At 35.4% G+C, this 19,648-nt stretch overlaps 1 protein-coding gene across 18 annotated transcripts in view; it reads right to left on the bottom strand.

The window, feature by feature from the left end:
- Positions 1–19,648, bottom strand: part of LOC110828488 (uncharacterized) — a 727,302-nt gene that overhangs the window by 260,632 nt on the left and 447,022 nt on the right. For all 18 annotated transcript variants that reach the window (XM_087346524.1, XM_087346527.1, XM_087346537.1 and 15 more), the window contains one exon: positions 12,345–12,456. In XM_087346524.1, the coding sequence (XP_087202650.1) occupies positions 12,345–12,363 (19 nt within the window). In that variant the 5' untranslated portion in view covers positions 12,364–12,456. The remainder of the gene's footprint in view (positions 1–12,344; positions 12,457–19,648) is intronic.

Raw genomic sequence — 19,648 nt, 5'->3', positions numbered from 1 at the left:
CTGTAGGTTGCCGACCCCTGGTCTAGAGCATTATTGCTGCACCAACCAACTCATTTAATTTAAAATCGGATATTATACACCTGGTTAGAACACCTGACCTTACGACCCGATTCAAAGTTTTCATTCAACAACTGTGAGTCTGACAACGTGAAAAACAAATGTGTTCCACGCCAGATCTGTCGTTGATATTTCGAATTTATGCAGCGTATAAATCAAAACAGCTGAGAATCGAGTATAAATCAAAACAGCTGAGAATCAACTTCAGAGGACACTAGGGTTCGAATGTAATGAGTAACACAAAGGGACTGTCCGAGCTGTGCGCCACAAGAAGTTAAAGTTTCATTACTGCTACACTTAGAATCAGAGAATAGATGCCATGGTGTTGTCACGTGGTGAGACAGACGTTACTACCGTACGCTTCCGCTGGTACGTCACTGATTTGCGTACTGTAAGCGCACAATCGAAGCATGTTGTGTTGAACTTGCGGCGGTAAAATGTAATTTTAACGAGGAAAAATGCAACTAAATAAATATACTGAGATAAATTTGGTGATAACAGTAATAGTCTACAAATCTCTGCTAATTATGACCTTAATAACAATACCGATTTGAAGATAACATTAGCTTAACAATTTAGAAAAAAATCAATATTGAACCGAAATTTGATATCTATTTTTCTCAACATAAAAACCTTTATTCCCATGTCGTTTTGATTTAAAATTAGATAGATTTGTTAATGGCATATTACAGCAAAAATATAGCTGTCCCAAAAGTCACACAACCTCAATTTGATTGTCCTGTTAATTACGTTGTAATTATTGATGCTAATATTACATATTTGCAATATCTATTCAAAATATCCTCCATCACTAGTGGAACCGATTTTGAGAAAACATTTTTTTCTGTACACAGCAACAGCAGTAGTAAAATTCACTTGATATGTCTGTTCAACGGCTTCATACGACTGTGTTCGAAATTATTGTACAGCAATAAAAACAGACTGCAGTGTTGAAAACGGCATGTGTGATAGTTACGTAAATAATGACTGAAGACCAACGAATACGAACAAAAACCGCGTCAGATCTCTGATTTGGATACTGAAAATTACAATTTCCCATCACACTAACAAAATATGTACCGTTAAACTTGTGTTGCACGACTTTTGGACAAATATACAAGATAAGGTACTAACTTACAATTATTCATAATTTATCCTCCTCAGCTCTTGTACACATAAAACGTTCATCCGAGGCTGTTCTTGAGCCCTACAGTAAAACTGGCCATTGAATCGTCACAATCCTGAAAACTTTAGTTACCTCCAGGTTGACATCTTAAGCATTGCTAACTAATATTTTTGAAGACACAGAATTTCATAAACGAATCATTCTAGCATGTTCCGCCCTCACAAGTTCGCTATATTAGTAACTGGAATGTAAAAATTGAATCACAAAGTAATATGTTTATCATATTTATGTCAGTATATCCGTAATAAAGACAGACAAGCAAAACATCTGTTACTGTCCTAATTTAATGGTGCAAGGTTCTTCAAAAGTTGATTCAGTCAGAGTCGAAATGAATTTACTGCTTTAAAAAAAACAGGCAGCTGACTTCTGGGTTGTTGCGCCGTGTAATCTGGTAGAAGTGTACAGACGTTTCACAGGTGGTTACTACATCCAACATCAGGGCAACGTTGGAGGTAGGAGAACATTTGAAAGGAGCTATTCAGAAAACACTAGACAAAAAGTTACTTCCTCCTGAAGCGATACGTCTAATAGTCATGAAGGTTTTATTCTGTGAAATTATGATTTGCGTCAAAGGCTGAAATGTTAAATGTACAAAGAACGTTGTTGTGTTAATATTTGAAAGGCGAGCAGAATTGAAACAGCTTTAAACGTCACATCTAATTAAATAGAATTAAACTGAATCGAAAAGTGTGTCAAAAAATTGAAATACATAACAACACGGATACATATGGATGTGATATTATTTGAGAACACAATAAGATTTAGAGCAAGCAAAAAAGTTGAAAAGAATTATCGACCGATTTAAATCTTTGCCAGGGTAACTGGAGGGTTATCACAAGTCTTTAAATGCGGTGAAGCGTAAGATCCTCAGAAGATACAGCATTAGATCAAAAGCAAGGATATCTCTACTATAAATTTATAACCACGAAGGAATGTTGCTGCTAGTCCTTGAATTAAGGGCGGGGTCATGGCATGAAAATAAAATGAAGTGTTTCCGAATCACACCAACGCAAAGCTTGGGAAGGAAACTACATCCAATCGATTAATCTGCTATTCAGTTTATATTTCTCTTGTCTACAATGCAAATAGCCCTATCAAAGCGTAAAATATAAATTCTGGGTGATTAGTTTTCATGTCTATGTTTTAGTATATTCAACGACGCACTCTCAAACATAATAATCATATCTTATTCTTCTACATCTTGTTTGTATCTTTATAACCCTCAACTTCTTACTACTTCTCGGTAAAAATGTACCAAATCGAGAAAACTAACAGCACGATGTACATACAGGTTTTATTAAAACTGGTCGAAAACAGAGAAAAAGAGAATCACTTACGGTAGTTCAAAAGAAAACTCCTTGTGGAGCAATAGAAGTAATTAAATTTCTTTTATTGTGACATTTCTGCAGTCGTAACTTGTAAATGGATGTATAATTTCTACAAACTTAAATTATTATTAAATAGTTACAACTCAGAAAATCATTCGTCATTTGTCTTAACTTTCTAATGTCTTCTCTGCTTAAGGAGTCATTAAAATGAGTCCTCACTATGATACACGAATCCTTCATACTATTAATTTCGGAGGCTATTTACGAAACTAAATAACTTTAAATAATCAACCCAATCGTGAATTACTCCATCCTCGGCAATGGTAAAAGTAATTAGACAGAGCAAGGAGCCCACTTCACTGTAGACTACATCAAGGCCAATCCGTGATTGGAATCAGGGTTATAACACACAGATATGGGCAATAATTATTCAGAAGCGCTCACGCGATCCTTTATCAATTACACATGCCTGAGTTCTATCGTTAAAAACAATTATAGCATCCGTGTGTCTGATTAGTTATCCCATCATCTACACCGCGTCGAAATAATTGTATTTTACGAAGTACCTGTCCTACTGTATAAAAAATTTTAACACTAAACTAAGTCGAAAAGCTGAAGCCAATAATTAATCATTCACTTCACTGCACTTCCAGCGGACCAGTAAGAGTAGACCTCCACTTTATCCAACCTTTTATTAATCTCATCACTTTCCAGCATCGTCACTTCAGCTCTGAAAATAGAGACGGTATATTTCTCCGAAACGTCGGTATCAATTGACGAGTCTACACGACGCAAAAGAAAAACAGAAGATCATCCTCATCGCTGTAAAAATCTAACAGAGGTTTATTAATTTTTTTTCGTATGCTTTCTTCGCAGTCTTGCCCTACGTTATAAGGATACGTGATGAATATAAAGTTATTAAAAATCTAATAAACAGAATCGCTGGAAATGAGACGATGTAAGGTGACTGCAGACAATGTCACTACTATCAGCACACTTCGTCAACTACTGTTAAATTTGTAGAATCGCGTGTGAATTCATAATATCACGAAATGCTTACTTCTAGACATATAAGCCTGTCATTGGACGGCACTCGAGAAACACTCTACATGAACTGGCGCTAATGTTGTTTGTATTTAGAAACTTTGCGCTACAACGGTAGGGAGCTAAATTATGAACAAGGGGCAATCTCCAAAGCCACATGTATTGCAGAGGATTTAATAAACATCGGTCAATCAGTGTGTGATTATCGTATTAATTTTATTCTTTTAGACCAGGAATATACGCTGACTTCGAAAATCGGACGCTAACAGAGGAAATTAATCCTGAACGCAGACCGTAATTGGAGATTTGATGTTGCTAGTACTGACTTCTGAAATTATTACATTCCTATCACTGCATCAAAGCAGTGAATGCCCCAGTGAACTGTATGTTTAAACGATTAAATTATGAGCTTTGTTTTAAAACTATAAGAAGAGTTAATCAATAGAATTAATTAATATTGAGCCAATATTACCACATCCTGAGAAATTCCTTCAGTACTTAAAATAAAAATCATAGCTAACAAATGTAAACATGACTTAGCGTACTCTATGTACCTACATAGTTATGTAATTTCATCTATTAACAAATGCCTTAACAGATGCCATGCGTTCCCGCCTTTCGAATAATTCAAAATAATGACAAAAGCATTTTTTGGTTATTATAAGCAGTACTAGTTTGGGGGAAGAATTCGTTAACAATAATTAATCGTGTAATTTAGTGGCCAATTTCTATGTATAATTTAGAGTAGCATAGTTTTCGACTACCTTACATTTATCATACATAACCTCAACATTTCGCAGTATCAGCTTAATACATTGGCTATACGGATTAATAGAAATGGTCTAATACAAAATTTAGTTTTTGTTAATCTACGTGGGTAACAATTTTTTTGAAATTTTATGAGTTCTTTGCATTAAGAGAAAAATGAACGAACAACTGCGAAACTGAATCTGATCTGCCCATCCTAATGTTATATCTCCGAAAATAATGAACAAATTAGACGTAACTTCTCCTGGTCACACTTTATAGTACGTTAAAAGAAATCTCTCTTTCCAGGAAATTCTTGTGATAGAATCTTAAAACAGACAACATCATCCTTACACATCCTTTCAAGTTCACGAGTCACTGCCATCCTACCACCTGATTCTACGTAAAATTTGCAGTTTCCAATATTTCATTAATATTTACAGCATCAAAGGTTATGGTCCCACTACTAGACAATACCGCCGACGGGCTTATAACCTCTCCCAGGCAATTATTAGCTTACTGATAGTCGTCAAGCAGAACTTATAAAATAACTTACAAAACAAACGGCATGCAACATCTGTTACATTAATGCCCCAAAAATAAGATCTCCGCCTAGTCTACCAAAAGATTCGACAACCACTTCGAATTAAATTAAACTGAAGCCCTAGCAAGCCAACAGATCAATATCATAAAGATGTAATGAATCACTAATGAAAAGTATGCACCTGTGTTTTGTACGACACACGTAATCAATAAAGTTCGTGGTTCATGTAAAGATTCCGTCATACTGGATAAGTAATAACCAAAATCAATTCGGCATCAGAATTTTTATGTAGACTCGCCACAAACAAATGCAATAAAAATGTACCAAGTAATTTGGAAGCTGAATCATGCGGATTACATTACGAATGCATTTATGCACTTCGAAGCAATGACGCATAAATATAAATTGCAAGGACTCCACACGAAAATACATTCAAGAGGATTGCGACCACCAACACAACCAAATCACCGATAAAATATCCTCAAATCTGACTACAAATGGCCGTCGTCTCTCAACTACGCAAACCCCTTAATAAAAGCGGAATTAAATTTGTGAAAATTTTATAAAGTAATAACAGCTACATTCAGTGCATGATGCAAATTTTATCATTAAAAAATGCAAACAGTCTTGAAGTACAGATGACCTTCGGATAATAAAATTATCCTTTCAAATTGCGTCAAATAAAAATACTAAAAATTCCTATTCTCCTTAAAATTAAATGTAGTTAAAACAGATCTTATTAACTGTACACTCAGTGACAGTCACAACTACGGTATTTTTATTTCGCACTGCGCAAAGGGACGAGAAGGGGAGGATAACTCCATACATTCCCGATCTCCCACTAATTTGGTTTATGGCTGGTGTAAATCACATGCATATAGGGTCACAGCATCAGTCCACATGACACACGGTAAAGCTTTAACTTAACAAATGCTCCTCACTTATACCCATATCACCAGTGGTCACTATACACTCTCAGTAACAATGAAAGCGGCAAATCACCACGCAATTGGTGATAAGTAGAAAGAGAAAGGATTTATGTGTTCATGTTGTACTTTGAAGTGAACTAGCTATAAATTTTAAATGGTTTACTGTAAGCTTTTTTGGGTATTTGCTTCTATTCTTGTTAGCTTGTAGCTGCGAGTAAACACGATACAGCATGTCAAAAGCGCTTATAATCAAACAAAACGTTGGATTATTAATGCAGGCTTGTGAAAAGGACATACTGAGATTACCAAAGCTTATGCAACTAATTTAGGTTTTCGAAGCAAAATAATTCCTGTCTTGAATTCTAGTAATTAAACGATTCGGAAATTAAGTTTGTCATTGGTCCATACATGAATCCAAAGATGGGACATGGCTAATACCAGAACTAATCTTGGAACAGTTTCTTTCAGCTCCAATCACCAGATTCTGCTTTTCTAAGATACATCTCAATGTTATCGTCGTATTTTGCTTTCGGTGAACCTTTGTTGAGCATTCTTTCCTTAATGCAACAAATTATATTTCATACACAGAGACCCACAGAATGAATAACTATGTATTCTCATGTTCAGCATTTTAAAAAAAGCAGAAGTGTTAAGAAATATTTCATTTCCTCGTTCATTTTCAAATAAAATTTTGATTTAAATATTGAAAAATATATAACCGCAAGTCGTTACAGGCATAAAAACTTCATTAGTTTAACCTGTTTCGGATATACAAAAATAAACATTCACAAAATCACAACTAAATTTAATTTGGTAACATTTAATTATTCATGAAATTACCTGGCGGCTACACTTAAAAATTAATGTTCTAACTCACAGCACAGTGGCACTGAGAGGCACGCTGATAGTAAAGAATGTTCCAAAATGTTAACGGATTAATCGAGGACATTAACATTCCGATTTGTTGCTGCGATAAAGTATGTGTCAACTCTGAAGATATTTTCAGTGTGTGCTTCACAAAAATGCGTTTGTCTATTACTAAATTAGGGCTTCTATCGCTTGTATTATTTTCACTGTGGCCAGATATCGAAGAATTACCTTCTTGCTCTGTGCATCCTATAGATATGAGACACTTCTTTGGAGATACGAGTATGTTTCTACAAAAACAAATTGAATACATTCAATAGCTAATTCGTTCCCTACCTCTATGAAAACACACTAAATCACCGTCACAAAATTCTATCTTCTAATAAAGTTTCGATAAAATGTTGCTGTCGAATTTGGTAAACAAAAGAAATCCATAAAGCAACTATAAAGATGTCGAAACCATTCATGTTTGTAGCACAGATTTGTGTAGGTTTGCTTGGGATTCAACACAGTTCAGTTAAAAAATCTTCCTTCTTCTTAGAATCTGAATTATTGAACAGGTAAGGAGACGTATCAAAATTGCTTCAAATGGGACTTGAAGGTATAGTACTTCACATGTCATGATATACTTATTCCGGCCTATAAATGTTCGATTTCAATCAATAAGCTTATAAAAGACGAGCACAGGACATTCACTTTTCCGAAGTACAAAGGCTCAATGCAATATGGGTCGTTATCAAAGTCAGTAAAACAAGATTATGTTCAGCGTGTGATTGTGACATCCGATGACGTATCAACAACTGGTAATAAAAGAGTGAAACTTGTACATCAATGGGAAACACACAGTCCTTCATAAATTTTAATTTCTTTGAAGTCCTGCGGTATTGAACACAGATATACGTCTGTTGGTTTGTCTTATTTGACACTCCTGTGACAGAAACAGAGATAATACTTCGCAAAGGCACACTTAATTATATTCTCACCCCCCCCCCCCCCCCAAGTGTTAATACGTTCAGTACGTTCGGAGACGAAACATGTAAACGCACTGGCACATCTACTCCATTATGGTTCCTGTTTAAAGAACGCTTTTTAAGAAGATTTTCTCTTTCTTACTTCAATTGCTTTGTGCTATTCAGAGGGGGAAAAAGTCTTTTCTGTTCACAGAATCATATGAAATCCGTTAAGCACATCCTATGCTCTGCAGACAAAATTCCAGAGTTACACAATTTTTAAAGAAGGCAGTACTTCAGTTTACGTCTGTACTTTAAACTATTAACCGCTGTCTTCCTCTGCATTATGAAGTTAGTTTCAAGATTAGAAAGACAACTTTATCAGAACACAAAGTACTTCTGCCCAACACCGCATAATTCTGTTTATTTCATTCTTGCACGTATGTTACGTGATGTTTTTGGCGTTCCTTACCCCATAAACCTTACAAACAACCGGGATTTGTTCTTCCCTCTGTAAGTTCGGTCAATTATTAATACTGACCGAGATTGCCGTATTTGACAAAGGGAGGGTCGCGTGTCCATAAAATATGCTGGAGTACGTCAGAACATGCATGAGGGAAAAGCAATACCAGTGTAATATCTGACTGAACTGAGAGACCCATTGTGCAGTGACAGCTTCTAATCAGAGTAGACAACGCATAGAAAGTCAAAAAGGACCACAGAATGAGAATAAACTTTATTACGCCATTCTTCGCCGGTGGTCTGACAGCCCAAATCTAGATACTATCAAATAATTGATAGCGGTCAGAATTCTATCTCAAAATGAAATAGGATTAGTACACTAGAACCACAGCTATGCAAGTACCGCCATTATATTAACAGGAAGATGGAGGAAATTACAATGAGGTAAAATACGTGTGGGTTCCTTGCTGACGTAAAAGGGCGTGGAGACAAACGCCAATCATTTTAGGTAAGAAACAGTGGACAATTTAATGAATCGAATAAACTTCAAGAATCGCAGTCCGGTAACCAAGCTTGTGGCCAGCCAACTGAGCTTTTCCCCAGTTACAGGATCTTCTTAATTTGTAGTTTTCAACGAATATTTTTAAACTTAATAAATGAAATGACCGTGAGATGATTGGACATACTAACACGCATGCAGTAAGGGATAAATGAGTAGAGGATTTTGTTTGGAAAAAATTCAAGACAGAAAATGTTATGGAGATTTAGGACAATTAAATATTCCTAAAAAAGCTTAATGATGTGGATTCGGTTTAGCTAGCTTAGAATACAACAAAGAATTAAATACATAAGACAGATACAGATTACATAAAGTAAATATATACTTCTCAAGGACGACTTTGTATTAGGAAGTTAAATACTATAACGCTGTCTTTCAATTATGGTAGACCTTCCCTATCCTCCATGCAGTAATCTGCTTAGGTGACTTTAATTTTCCAAAAATTATTGTAGATATTTCTGGATAATAGACAGTTTACTGTATATTTTTACAGGGAGGCCTTTCTGGAAATCTATCCGGAAACCCCACTGAACAGCGATCACAGATTTTGGGGACTGGAACTTGGGCCCACAAAAAACCATCTCTGGCTTCAGTAGCCATTTTATTGCCTAGTAACCATCGCTGGAGTTACGCCACTTCTGACACATGCTACATAATTTGCTTGAAATTCTCTTTCCAACGCAATACGCAGTTCGGTTTCTGTTACATAAATATTTTAAATCGCTCATTCCATTTGGGTTAATTCTGTATATTCCTAAAGAAACAGTAAACAGGGAGAGAGAGAGAGGGGAACTGATTTTTTATTTATTCGAAATACAATATGAATACGTACAGTCAACACTTAAACCTGTGCTACTTCTTCCCCCTTTGTATTTGGCTATTTTTCGACATAATTTTAACCACAACTGGGTCGGATTATACATGAAGATAGTTACAGACGATGAGCAACCTTAAATAAAGATTTGGAAGGAGGTGGAAGTGGTATATTTAGAGGATGATCCAGACATTCGATGGAAGACTGATGAAAACAAGTATAAATAACAATCCAACTCGGATATTTTTATAATGTGACAGATATTCGAGCAGAGCAACTGAAGAACAAGTATCAAGACTCAAACGAAACATCCATTAGCAGCTGATCATTGCGCATGTACGTCACTAACCTAATTCAAAATAACCGAACATAAACAAATTAATATCTCGACCCCCAAGCAGTTGATCATTTTACATGATCGTCTGCTCATGCGCGTCACTAACCTATCCTAACCTAACCCAAGATAACTTAATTCAAACAAACACTGCACTTAATTTTAACAAACTAAGTTTTTCCTGATCTTAGCAATATTTTATAAAAATTTATTAGCTATCTACATTTCGATTTGGTCCTGCAATATGGAGACTAGACATAGACATATACTTAGTTTTTTTTGCGTTTACTTTCACATAAAACATTCATTTGAACATTCACATTATCTTAAAATAGTAAATCATTTATGTTGTTTTTAACATACCACTCCCGCATTAAATTCCCTGGCAGGAATGGACGTTTGTGTCATACGTTGCTTTCAGAGTAATTTATTCAGTAACGTAGTGTGCTTTGTCGATTGTTTCAGAGGACCATGGAAAATGTACAATCCCCATTTTTTTTATTCCCGATCGGTCATACAACACATCAATATCGCCGTGTTTTATGCAGTTTTCCAATTTATAACGAAAATGCTTTGTTAGTACCACATTGTACAGCTCGAAGACGCATATCGTGCGTTTACGTGATTATAAAACAAATATCAGCTGAGCAGCAATTTAATGCCGTAATTTGAGGCCAGATTAAAAACAACATTAACAATGGCTTCCATTCGGGTTAATAAATATTAAAACAAATCGTATGACGTTGACATATCAGATCATTGGAATATAAAAAGTAGAATTTTATTGCATTGGTTTCACGTCCTTTCATGCAATGCGATGTATAATTTAATTCTTTATTAATATTTACTTGATCATACCTACCACAAAAGGAAACTATTTTGAATGGTGTATAAAAGTTATTTTAAAATTTATATTAAATAGGATTTGAGGTTCTCACGAGGCAGCAAAGACATCTGAAACGTCGGTAAACTTCTACCACCGTGAGAAGTTCAAATCGTACTCTGTGATCTGGATCATAAATAATTTGATGTGAATTGTTCAATATTTACCTGAATGCAAGGTCTCGTATGGAACTGAAACGTATCCAACATGTTTACATGTCGCAACGTAAACACAATCGATCGTGGTCATTGTAAAATTTCACAGTGCAAATATACAAACTGGTCATTTAAAGAGGTGATTGCAGTTTTTTTCCATAGCTAATGAAAACCGAGTTGCAGGTCTTTGGTGCAGGAAACCGTCGTTTTTCACGGATTTGCTCATATTCTCGGGGGAAAAAAGACAGTGGTAATATTCGTGCATCGCAGCGAAACTACCTCGTTCATTCAGGTCGCTCCTGCGCAGGCGCACGGAGGGCCAATTCTGCACAGTCCGCAAACCGCCGGCCTGCCACAGTACGTCGATGTCCAGAGACACTGTGTGTACATCAACTGTACTTCATGCAATATTTACAACTAATTGTTGCTCTACCGTTTAATTATATTTGTAAAGCGTGAAGTACGTACTGGTAAAGAACAGAAGATGGCGGCTTTCATGGCACCATGAAAGGAGGTGTGTTAAATGCTTACAGAAGAAGGCAAATTAACCGAAGATCACCTTCATTAAGTCTCCTTGTCTCCCCCTCTGTCATGCATTTTGTCTTTTGAAAACCTTGACATTTTTCTGCATGGAAATTCGACGTCGTCCCAGTAAATACTAGCACCAATGAGTTCGTATTATTAATAATTAACTATCGTGCTTCGTTTGTTTTTGATGTCCCTAATCCCATAAGAAATTATTTTAGTGGGTCGCGATTTTGCAGTGCGTGTTTCCGTAAATGGTTTCGGGAGCGATCAACCGGAGCTACGGGCTAGAGCGGTAAAGCAGCCGTCTGTACACACCGACAACAGTCTCTGCGGCACGAACCAGAGAATAAACCCAAGTCAAAGTACGAGCAGCCTAGACGCACTCAAGACAACCAAAGAACATAACTAAATGGATGAGTTTTGAAGTATCAACAATTAAGAAATACTTCTCTAAAAGCTTGCCCCTTGAAAGTATCGATCAAGCAAACGAGACAAATTTCATTGCACAAACTTTATTTGTATATGTAGAGATATTCGAGAAGTTTATTTCTGAATCTTGTAGCATTCGTATCTATTTTTCCTTAATTCAATAAAATCTAACTTTTTCCCTTTCTAGTAATCTGTGAGAAAACTGTTATTAATGTTTAAACTTTTCTATAATACAAACATGACTAAGTTATTAGGTTACTGCAACTTTGCATTAAAGGTGAAGAAAATAAAACCAAATATTTTAACAGTTAGATACGAATACAAAATGCAGAGACGTTATATATAGTTACACAAATTTTCATAATAGTATACTTTTAAAATATAATGTGTAATACATTTGTTCACTACCACGTTATTTGTTATGTGAGAAAAATCATATAAACCTCTGGCCATTATTAAGCAAATCCTGGTGTTAGGTTAATAATAAAATAAACTAACCTCATATCGTAATTAAAACCAATCACTGACCTTTCGTTGATGGCTTCATTGTCAATATATGCGGTCACATGAAGCGAAGTATTTGAAGTCTTCTGGCACAAATAATGTTCCTCTTCGGTTAAAACCATTCACTTCAATACACCTGTGAATTAAAAGCGTAAATGACTGACAGAACCACACATATGTTTTACGTTCATGCACATAATGTAATGATAATCACGTTTAATTAAAAATCAAACGCATCGAAAGCACCTCTGTATAACAGCGGACGTAGATGTTTAGAACTTTATATTAGGTTCTTAAATATAAAAGTTATTACTACTCTCACAACTATAAAGAGATAAAGAAATAAAGAGTTTTGAAGTTGGTAGTAATATTCATATTTGATTTAACTACACACATCAAAAATGATTTCGTACAAAACTGATGTCACATACACTCGCCGTTCTTCACAGAACGTTACTGGAACATGGTTGCCATGACAATGGATGTGATTTCACATGCTCCTGCTGTGTCACAGCATACAATGTGCATTAGTGTTCGATAAGAAGGGCTCAAGCAAACGCAAATCAGATCTGACTTAAGTCCTCACAAAGACACAAATAAAAGTAATAGCATTCTTTCCAGCAGCAGTGGTCTTATTAGAACTCTTCACTGTAAAGTATGAATTACTTTTAACGTTTGGTAAATAGGAAAATATTAGAGTACCTCACCAGTGCATTTCCATTATATTTCATATTTTAATATATTATTACCATCAACTATTGTAAACTGTTATATCTGTTAGTGCTGATTAATTAAAAATGGACTATTTAAAGAAACTTGATTTTCGGGACAAGTCTGTTAATTTGTGCAGAAAGATCGATCTACTAAAGGTGATACCTCCGCCATTAGCACCGTCAACTACTACCAGTGGTTAGGGTATAAGGACCTCCAAACCTGATTAAGTTCTGAAACCAACGCATGAGATTATCGCTTAGAAACATGTATTTCATCTAATATGAATATTTTGGTATTTGACGGTGATAGTAAAAATAATCTTTTACCGACATTTATCAAATGTTGGAAAAAGATTATCAAATGTACAATCAATTACATTTAAATATTTAAAATTTAATCAAATTTAAAATATTTATCAAATTTAGACAGTTTTATGCATACAAATCAGGGTAATGTGCTTATAATGGATGCAACTAGCACCTATGAAACGTCGGACAATTTCTACCAGACTATAAGCGGCGACATCCCTGAAAAGAGGAACATTTATATTACCCACCGTGTAAACCTGAATTCTCACCAATGTTAATATTTGCAGTTTAGGCTAAAGGAAACCCTCCGCTCCATGTACACATCAGAATTCCATAAAATGCTAATTCCTAAGGTTAGTATCAACATTTAAACTTTCGATCGAATGCAGCAAGACCTACTCAAGGCTTCAGGTAGAATTATATCGATTTCAGTAAGAACGTATCTGACTTTTGACATTCGACCTTCGAATGTAGCATTCCAATTGAACATTCGTAGGTCACGTAGGCTTAATACAGCTGTATTCTCACTTGAAGCGGCGAAATGGTTAAAATTAAGATTTACCTTACAAGATTTATTAAGTCAAATGCAGGTTCTGTATAAGCGACCGAAGACAAACGTGACAACGTACTCCGATGTGTATAAACGAAATTTTAAGTCACCAATCCAATCCATTCCAAAGTGGGGATTGGCTAAATAAATATCAGATTACTTTGCTTGCGAGGCGGGCAACATACTTCAAGTTTTTGTTTCTCTGAAGCTCCTCGACTTGGCCAGTTGAGCGATTGTAACATCTGACGAAACTAGATATAAAATGGAAGGTATGAGTTTCAATAAACCGTTGATCTAAGGACGATTTATTTGCTCGTCTACGGGATGCATTTTCTTTCTTTTTGATTTTTCCACGCGGAAGGAAATGAAAGGCATGAGAACAGGATATGAAAGACGTGCAAATTTGACGGGAAAAATGTCGGTTCTTCCATCCATTCGTTTTAAAGGTCAGGCCAACAAAAGAAAAGACGAACGAAAACAGAATTAGTAAAATCTCATGGAGTGAAAATACGTTTTGAAATCACAAGAGACAACACGGAAATAGACGGGGAGCAAAGGGAAACAAAAAAAAGAAGAAAAGAAGAAAAATGGAATAACTATTCTTTTCGCTGCCTTTGTGAGTCGAAAATGGCAGAAGAGGGTGGTGCTGGCGTTGTGGTCCCTGGAGGGTTTCAAGCAACCAAGCGACAAGGGGATGAAATGTAGGGTGAGTAAACAAAAAAGGGGAAAGAAATGAAATAAAAACATATTATAAAAGAGAGATACTAGAAAATAAACAAAGCTGAACGGGACTTGATCGTTGTGCGACATTTGGCAGCCATTGTTCTAAGCTGACCTCCACCGCCTGCATTGTGGAACATCAAAAGAAAGTTCAGAATTCAATTTACAAGACCAGGATACTGTCTTTCGCTTTTAACACCCTAAAATAAGCAGACAGTCACCCTTACCAAATCAATTGAAGTCCTTGCTACCCTGATGATGGAAGTAGCTAAGACCTCTGAAACGTTGGTAAACTTGTAGCAGATAACACGGCGCTACAACCCAGAAGACACCCATCATCGTACTCAAAGCCCTGAGAACCTCAAACCCTACTTAATTATATTCTTATTTCCCTATTTCTGATGGCAAGTGACTCTGTGAATGTCTCAAAAGGAGTCTACCAGATGTAGAATTTTCCATAGAAGCTACTCATAATTTAAAACAGAAATTAATAATCCATCCCTCGCTTTTAATTTCCCATGCCCTTTTTGGTTAAAAAGATGCAAAGAATACCAGCTAGTTGCAACATCATCAAGCAGAGACTGATAATTACTTCATTTCTGATAGCACTGACAAGAGCTGTCGTTATAGATCTTTCAGCATTTCCTCACAAATATGTTTAGTCGTTCGCTTCATATTGGCAGCGTATCAAAAGAACATGCTGACTACAGTAAAGGATGGTTAGGTTATCGGATTTCTACTCGTAAACATGGATCAAAATCGGGCCAGCTTGTAAACTGTCGTGCACATTAAAGACATTTCAGCTTCGCATTCTGCAGGTCCTAGTTTCAAATTTCGGACCGGAGATAGGCTATCTTCACTTCTTTCCTTAGTCCCTGTAGAAATGTGTATAAATTAGGCCACAACTACAATTTTCAGTCCTTCCAACCTATTTATAATTACTTATCTTTCGACGCTTTAAACTAAGATATTGGCAGAGGTTTTAAATAAACCAGAAATAAATGAATAAAAATAAGACATTATTATATTATATAAAGCTAGCCTTTATCTCTGTCTGAAGTAGTTTGATACTGGATCACTCACTGCCTTCATTCTGATGTACCAAGAACTCGAAGGTCAGTAAGAGTCCAGTATTTGTAATTTTCCTGAGAATGTCTTAAATTAATAACTGTGTGTATATATACCGCCATTTACAATGGCGAGAAACTATTTCAATCTCATTAAATAAAACAGGCTAAATGTGTTTCAAAACCAAGTGCTGAGGAGAAAATTTGGCCCTACGAGAGGAAAGTGTGATTAACAAAAGTTCATAACGAAGAACTTCACAGTTCTGACACAAACTATATAATGTAATATTGAGGAAATTTGTAGGCAACAAGAAACGCATGCAAAAATTTGGTTTAATATCATCATGGAAAGAGCCAGCTGAAAGATGACAGCGTAGATTTGAAGACAATATTAAACTTGACTCTGTCCCATACGATGATATGCCATAATCCAAGTAAATTATAAGAACCACCTGATGATGACCAATTAAAGTCGAAACGTATAGTGGATTATCAATAAACATTGGAACTATAATTGGAGCTTGTTTTGTAGACGGACTGTCAATTTCTGTAAATAGCTTATGAGTTAAACAGATTACGTGCACTCATAAATTTAATTCAAATATCAATATTCGTGTCGATAACCGAACGAAAACCGTTCGATCCATATTATTTACATCCACAAAACCGATGTGCAGCAAACAAATACAAATTCACAATGATAAGTCAAAGAGTTACGTAGGGAACAAATATTACATGCAATTTGTAACACCTGACTCCATGGAGCAGACTCCTTATAAGTTAAGTTAAGTCGCTGGTGAAGCAATTCCTCGATTTTTCTTTCTGAAGACCGAAGGTCACTACCTTGATCACAGAGGCTCGCCACTGGACCCTATGCTGAGTCAGACAACAGGTCACACTATCACATCATATTTCTTAACATCTACCTTAATATTATTCAGCTGATACCTTCGCTTTAATCGTTCATACTAAAACTTTCGTATGTATGCCTGCTTATAGCAACTGTTGTGTTAAATTAGGGAAGCAAGATTCGTCCTCGGGAGACTATTCTTGATTTCTTTGTTGTCGAGGCTTGAAACAGTACCTCTCGAAGTTTCCGTTGAACTAGCAAGCACCATTGTACAGACTACAGCCAAGTAATTTGTGGAGTTACCACGTGCAACAGTTTGCTGTTAAATTTCTCAATGCCTTGTGTTGTAAGCCTCAAACTGCAGAGTAGCATTTTATTATATATGTTCTTGCAAACTTCACCACCATATAAAGACACAGTTCTATACCTCTGTTATCGCCCACACCCCTACGCAGAGACAAAAAGGAACTAACTTCGTCAAACTAGAAGCAGGTTTCCTTTAAACTCGAAGCCAGAACAATTCAAATTATTTTATTTTTCAATCTATTCAAAGTCTAGTAAAGTAAAAATAATTATATTTATCTCAATAAACGAGGAAACTAAAATACGTAAAGAGAAATATTTGAACTTTGTGTTATTCAATTTGACACGTGTCGTGAGGTGTACTCAAATTAAATTACACGTAAGTATACTTTACGAACATACACTTCCAAATTTATTTTTAATTAATTTATTTTAACTTTATATCTTGGAGACATGGGACATGTAGTAGTCTGCTTTATTGAGACTACAGGCAAAAAAAAGTGAATTGGTTAAGCCTGATTATTCAATTAATTCTTTAATCACAACATTTTATTCAAGCGCACTCATGTGTTAAGAAATATTTGTTTGCAACGTTCTGTTCTAATTACGGACACTAGAGTTTACCTCAAAACGTAAACAGAAGTTACTAGTAGCTCTAGTAAAACGGTAGAAAAACGGTGTATAACACTTCAAGTAATCATCGGTATTCTGTTAAGTTGATCGGCATTAAAAATGTGAACAGTAATAATATTGCGTTTCAATTCAATTCAGATCTTTATTTTTAGTGTTCTGTATCAACACCCAGAAGGCCAATTACAGATACAGCACAGGAGATAAGCACACAAATAAAATAATAAACATAGAAAGGTAAAAACAAACATAATATACAAATACATGAGTGTAGAGGACTCTAAAACACAAAGAAAAATTGCTACTAAATATATTAGTTTATTTTTAATAATTTAAGTAAATAAGTAAATTAGACTATTATAGAATGTGATGAAGTGTAACAATTTTTGTTTCGAATATGTCCAAGTCCCTGCAGAAATTAGCGGCTGACATGCATCTAGCAGAAGGACAGTTTTTAATTGAAGGGCTGTAGCTGAACAATGAAAAATCTCGGATTCCGAGCAGGGATGCGGAGACCGACAGCTTCCAGGAGGGAAGGTCATTATTTAAATAAATGAATATAACATGTATGCGAGTCTTACCAAATTTGTCCAACTGCCTGCATCTGAAAACATTACATTCAGAATTCTTTCAATTTAACTTGGAATAGGGAGTCAAGGCTAAAAATTATCACATATATTTTATAGGTCTGTTGGTCTGAATCGATCCAGTATAAAACCTGTTGATTTGTGTAAAGCTAAAATATAAATTCTACTTTTCTCCGAAAAGTTATAAAAAATGACAAAATTTGGCATAAAAATGTATTAAGTTATGTAGCGTTCATTTTAATTCCCTTTTTTAAATTGGCCCGTGTCGATTTACAGGGAGGACCATAAAAACGAAGAAAGTTGAATAGAATTAGACATAACAGCTTATGATCTAAGATGATGATATGCTTTCATTGGGCAACAAAAATACCACAAAGAAAAACACAGAATATCTACTAAACACTATCAGGGAAGTTAGCCTAGAAATAAAAGGAGATAAAATTAATTATATTTTCATATCTCAGCATCAGACTGCAGGGCATAGTAATTACCACAGCAATAAATTCTTCGAAAGGAATATTTTTAATATTTGTGAGCGAAAATGGAGTAATGAATTAAAACTGAGTTCACAAAGAAGTTAAGATCAGATGCTTACTAACATTCAATTCAGAATATTATTTTTCCTGCCTATTATCTGAAAATATAAATATTAAATACACAGTATAAACTCAGGCTAATTTGACCTGTTCTTTTATGGGTAGGAAACTTGGTCTCTCATTTCAAGGAAACAACATTTATTGATGGCGACTGAAAACAAGGTATGAATTAACGGGAAGCTTCATTAATTACGTTCTTCACCGAGGGCCATAAAATGACGGAGGATGTTAGTTGTTGGTTGACTGATTCTTAATTTATTTAAGGATATATTTTAAATTATATACTTTCGTAATTGTAGCTATTAATTTGAGTATTTATTTAGCGTCAGGATGATTTTATAATTCGGGAATGTTTAAAATCTAAAGAATGCGGACGGAAACGATTATGGTTCTACCCCCGAAATTCAGTGGAAATTTTAAGAATCACGGAAAGACAGAAACAATTCAGTAAAAGATGAATAATACCGGCATGAATAGCGGGAATAAAGAAGGTGAGAAACACGGAAGACACTACTTATGAATGAAAAGTGCAGACTAGAGAATAAACCTCAAATTTATCTATAGAAAATGGTGTGAAGTTCTGGACAGGTCGAAACTGTCTCACGACAGTGTCCGACGCAGGTTTCGTTTAAACAATTTTAAATACCTTGAGCTCTCTCAGAAGGACTGACTTGAAGAATAGGGACCAGTAGTGAGGAGAGACGACTGTATCATGAGATGCTCTGTAGACGTTAAGCTTTGTTAAGACTCGTTTATGTTCTTTTCGAGACTCGTTCCCTTGCATTGCGATGTTATCCTAACCGATTGCCTTAGACTGAATCGTGCCACTGCTATGGATTCGTCGTGATTTGTCCTGAACCAAAAGTGAAAGTTTACTTTGTGTAGGTGGATGTTGTGTATAATATAATATAATCGACTGTTGTCTTCTCTTTAAACTAAGGAACCATAAATCGATGTTTTAAATTGATATAAGTTCAATAAACAACTTGAGCACATTATAAAG

This window comes from Zootermopsis nevadensis, unplaced genomic scaffold (genome assembly GCF_977971745.1).
Source record: "Zootermopsis nevadensis isolate Lab colony 2312 unplaced genomic scaffold, Znev_1.0 Znev_ptg000010l, whole genome shotgun sequence".
In the NCBI taxonomy this organism is placed as follows: domain Eukaryota; kingdom Metazoa; phylum Arthropoda; class Insecta; order Blattodea; family Termopsidae; genus Zootermopsis; species Zootermopsis nevadensis.
The sequence above is the reverse complement of the archived record's forward strand: the minus strand, read 5'-3'. Positions and strand labels throughout refer to the sequence as shown.